General features: G+C 52.9%; 1 protein-coding gene across 1 annotated transcript; it reads right to left on the bottom strand.

Annotated features, from left to right (window-relative positions):
• Positions 1–419: 419 nt before the first annotated feature.
• CCDC81 (coiled-coil domain containing 81) lies at positions 420–4064 on the bottom strand. The gene is made up of 7 exons (XM_017728141.1): positions 3986–4064; positions 3510–3571; positions 2424–2577; positions 1975–2231; positions 1356–1441; positions 1123–1196; positions 420–1035 (listed from the first exon to the last, which is right to left on the bottom strand). The coding sequence occupies exons 1-7, from the start codon at positions 4062–4064 to the stop codon at positions 935–937; spliced, it is 813 nt and encodes a 270-aa protein (XP_017583630.1). The 3' UTR covers positions 420–934.
• Between the last annotated feature and the right edge of the window lie 513 nt (positions 4065–4577).

The following is a 4577-nucleotide window of genomic DNA, read 5'->3' as shown; positions in this document are numbered from 1 at the left end:
TATGTAGGTAAATCCCTGCCATGCACCTGGATGACCCCCAACTGCACACCAGGGATGCCTTTCTCCTTGAGTCCCAAGAGTCCTCTTGAAGCCTCAGGACACTCACAGTCCCCAGGGCACCGTAACCCCATCTGAGACCCCTCTCTCAATCTGGGTGCCCAGGGACTCCCATCTCCTGGGGTCCTAAGAGTCCCCCCAGTTCCTAGGGACCACCCCCAAACCAGCCCAGGGACCCCCAAAAGCGCTCTGGGACACCCTAAGCCCTCCAGAAACATCCAGCCCCTCCAAGGAACCTGTCCCATGCCTCATCAGTCCTTTGTGGTCCCCCCTGACCTCCAATTCCACCCCCTGTGCCCCTCTCCCAGGGGGGTTCTATGGGCAGCCAGGGTGACCTGACACAGGGTCTCTGCCTGTACCTGCGGCATCTGTTGGTTCTCCGCAGCAGCCCAGGCTTCCCACGCTGCCCATTCCACCTTCTGTTCTCTCCAGTGGGAATTCCCATGCTCCCATTCTGCACACAGCTGCCAGACCTCCTGGAGGTGTCAGGCACGATTAAGCTCAGATTTTGAGGGGTTTCCTTCAGGTCTGATCCATCTTGCACATACCTGCAGTGCTCTTTGGCAGTTCTCAGAAGACAGGAGTGTGATGTCAGGCCTGGCTGAAGGAGCTAACTCCTGCCCACCTGTCTCCTTCATCTTGGGAGAACTGGCTGGGCATGAGGGGAGCACACTGCAGAAATACCAGGAGTCATCGCCATGAGCATGGGGCAGATAGGGAACCTGTTTTCCTTGGGGCCAAAACTCCCCAGGTGTTCAGGAGAAGTGGGGAGCTATTGCTGTCTCCCATGGACCTTCCTGAGTTGCTACAGTTCAAGTGTCTGAGGGGACTTTCACCCAGGGTGCAAGGATCCCTCCAATCTCTTCCCACAAGAGTTTCACCTGGAAGGTGGCTTTGGCCCTGGCTCTTGCTGCCTCTTGCCTGGCCTCTGGTTTGGCAGCATAGGGAGGGAAAACTTTCCAGGATGCTCTTGTTCCCCTGGGAAAGGACGAAGCTCTTGGGAGCAGCCTGTGAGGTTGTGTGGTCAAAGGATGTGCGACAGAGCAGCAGGAACCCATTCCATACCTGTTCTGACCCTGTGTTTCTCTGCAACCTTTGTGTGTTGGGTGGAAAAAGCCTCGGACACAGCGAGCTGAAACCTGGAATCAAAGAATGACAACATCCTGAAGTGGAAGGGACCCACAATAATCAGTGAGGCCAACTGCAGAAGCAAATGATGCCACAGGCTTGAGGAATGGCAGATCCCACACTCTGCACGCAATGAAGGAACCAGAAAATCACCAAGGAAATGCACGCACCTGGGGAACATGTGGGCCTGTGCAGCCTGCATCCCCTGAGCAGTGGTCACTCCATTGTTGACACCAGAACCTGGGACCCACAGCCTCTGCAGAGTGACAGGGAGCTGTCAGGAGGTTTCCATGATGGAAGCAGACCTGTCTCCTGCTCCTATAGGAGCCACTTCTCCAAACCCCTCTTCCCAAACCTAATTTGTGAACATCATGGGATCAAAGAACCAATAAGGTTGGAAGAACCCTTGAGACCAACAGGTGTAACCAAGGCCACATCTACACGTCTCTTAAATCCCTCCAGGGATGATGAGTCCACCACTGCCCTGGGCAGCCTGTGTCAGGGGTGGACAACCTCTTACATGAAGAAATTTTCCCTAAAATTCCACCTAAACCTCTCCTGGTGCAATTTGTCTTTTGTTATCTGGGAGAAGAGACTGACCCCCCACCTGGCTTCCCCCTCCTTTCATGTAGATGCAGAGAGCAAGAAGGTCCCCCCTGAGGCTCCTTTTCTTGAGGCTCAGCCCCCACAGCTGCTCCTCATGAGCCTTGTGCTTCAGACCCTTTCCCAGCCACTCTGCCCTTCTCTGGGCATGCTCCAGCACCCCAATGTCCCCAGATTCCAGCTCACCGTGAGCAGCAGAGCCACCCAGATGTCCTGACTCGCCAGTCCTGCAATGCAGCTGCAGTGGAATTGCATGCATAGGACATTGTCCTGGCAGGACAGGATGCCAATATTCTCAAAGGTGAAGGCAGGGCGCTGCCTGGTGCTCAGCTTGAAGGAGTACAAGAGAATGGTCTCTTCCACACAGCCCCTCACCATGTCAGGTGGGAGGGAGTTGGTCTGAGACAGCCAGCAGTAATCCAGTGGCATGATCTTGATGTCACCTGTGAGGAGGAGAGCATTCTCATTGCCACAGCTGAGCAAATTTTCACATGAGATTCATGGCAAAATGCCAGAAGGACAGGTTTGGTCTGGGGGCAACTCAAGCTGTCCTCCATCTTTGGAATCAATTCCCCCTCCCCCAAAGAGCAGAGGGAACACAGTCCCCCCAAATGTGGAGCTGGATCCCTTCTCACCAGGGATCATCACTGTTGGGAACACCAGCTCCCGTAAACAGGACATATCCATGTCCAGCTGGAACACGGGTCTTCGGACCACATACACCTCTTCTGTGCCATTGATTTGCTCATGGACCACAGCGAAGGTCCCAAGACCTGGGACAAGAACACCCTGCCCAGGAAGAAGACAATAGTTGAGATAGGTGTTACATCCCAGACCCTTGAATTCAGAGGTTAAACTCAAGGTTCCTTTACTCTAGCTGGTGCAAAGCAGAAATCCCCACCAGCTATTTGCAAGAGTTGAAAAATCACACAAAAGGCAAAACTATAGAAAATTAAGGAAACTTTTGCAAAGGAGTAAATAAACCAACAAATTCAACATATAACCACTTATCATACCATTACTTAGCGTTTTAGTTAGCATTTCCCCAAAAAGTTCCATGAAAAGAGGATTAGAAGGAGAGACAGAGACAGAAAAGCTACAGCAAAAGACACTTATAGCTACCAACTCCTGAGTTCCCCCACAGAGCCCCAGAGAAGGCAAGGTCCAGATACTGGCTACCTCCTGGTCAGTGTTTCTTAAGCCCTTGGGCCTTTGTGGGCCCGCCCCCCAGGTGGGACTGCTAGTCACTCAGCCAATTAGAGGACAGATTAGCCCCGCCCCCTAGGTGCTATGATTGACAGCCCAGCTCAACGGGCTGGGAGCAGGGCAGGGTACTGCTTCACCTACACAAAGCGTGGCCTGCCCTTCCCACCAGACACTGGCATTACAAGTGCAAGATGTCTCGAGACGTTGATCTAATCCAGTCTCTGACAATAGGAAATATGAAAACTGTGGGAAAACCCCACATTCTCCATTTTTTTACTTTCCCTCTTCAAAATATTCACAAAAATTCCTCAGCTAAAGAAGATCCCAAGCCATTCTAACCTAGGGATTTAAGATTCCCAGGGATGATCCTTGGCATGGACCTAGCATGATCCTGTATCTCTCTGCTAGGTCTCTCCACCCCTGACAGCTCAGAGCACACTAAGAGGAGCTCTCTTGGGATGGTGCCATGATGCTCAGGCAGGGGGACCACAGGGGACCAAGACACCAGCCCGCACCTTGTCCAGCTTCATCTGTCTTAGGACATAGGCAGACACGACATCCCAGATGGCCACCACCTCTGGAAAGTACCAGAAAGAGGCATCAGGTTGCACTCATGGCATTTTGGGAAGCTCCGTGGAGTGATAGATGGGGCTGATAAAGAGCCTGGACTGGACCGTGCCCCTGGTTCTGCCTCCTTCTACTCCCCAAGCAGTGCTGGGGCAGAACTGGGGGTGTGGAAAGGGCTCAGAACCAGGGCTGTGGTCATCCAACCCCCAAAAACAGACAGCACCCCAAAATCCAGCTGGCTCTTGAGAGCCCAGTAGGAACTGTCAGACCTCCCATAAGAGCCAGAACCTCGAAAGGTCACAGCTCCCACAGCTTGAAAGTTGGCCCTGGTAGAGGGGACATGCTGTGCCCATAGGACCCGCAGGGCAGCCCTAGCTCTGTCCAACCCTCCTTCTGGCCCTTGGGGGGCTCCCCAAACCCTCACCTTTGGTAGAGAGCCGCAGGAGTGTGGGGAACAAGCAACTCTGCTTCTTGCTGATGCTGATGGTGCAGCACCCCTCCATCCTGCTCCCCAAATTCCTCTCTGATCAGCCCCTGCCCTGTCTGTCCCTGAGGGCCCTCCCATAAAAGCCCCCACACCCACCAGAACAACCCCCTGACCCTGCTCCAGGCAGTGCCCAGCAGCCCCCAGTCATCACCACAGCGTGCATGCAGTGATGGGGGTGCCACCTTGTGATGTCACTAGCAGCCTGGGGAGGTGTATTGTGATGTCAGCAGAAAGATGCCACCTTGGAGGTGGGGGAGGGGGATTGCAGAAGTAAGAGCCTGTCCGGGACCACCTCAGGTGTCACCACGTTTCAAGAGGTGTCACTGCTGCTGAGCCGGGATGACTTCCTAGACATAGTCTTAGTTAACAACCAAAGTAAATATATATTTAAAAAAAAATATAAAAATAAAAATACATTAATCATTTTAAAAATGATGAAGAATCAGTGTTCCGGGCCTTTTTTTGCTATGAAATGTGATGGATTGAGGGTTTTATTCTGGCTCCCACTTTTCCAGGAGTCCTCTGGGAA

The sequence above is a fragment of the Corvus brachyrhynchos genome, unplaced genomic scaffold, assembly GCF_000691975.1.
Source record: "Corvus brachyrhynchos isolate BGI_N302 unplaced genomic scaffold, ASM69197v1 scaffold5320, whole genome shotgun sequence".
Classification (NCBI taxonomy): Eukaryota; Metazoa; Chordata; class Aves; order Passeriformes; family Corvidae; genus Corvus; species Corvus brachyrhynchos.
This window is presented reverse-complemented; position numbering and strand designations above follow the sequence as displayed.

What these genes read in the sequence shown, in the direction of transcription:
- CCDC81 (XM_017728141.1), bottom strand. Translation starts at nt 4,064, where the DNA reads ATGGAGGGGTGCTGCACCATCAGCATCAGCAAGAAGCAGAGTTGCTTG. An exon ending in CCTGCGGCTCTCTACCAAAG is followed by an intron (nt 3,572 to 3,985) that starts GTGAGGGTTTGG and finishes GGTACTTTCCAG; the next exon opens with AGGTGGTGGCCATCTGGGAT. An exon ending in CAGGCCCACATGTTCCCCAG is followed by an intron (nt 1,197 to 1,355) that starts GTGCGTGCATTT and finishes CTTTGATTCCAG; the next exon opens with GTTTCAGCTCGCTGTGTCCG.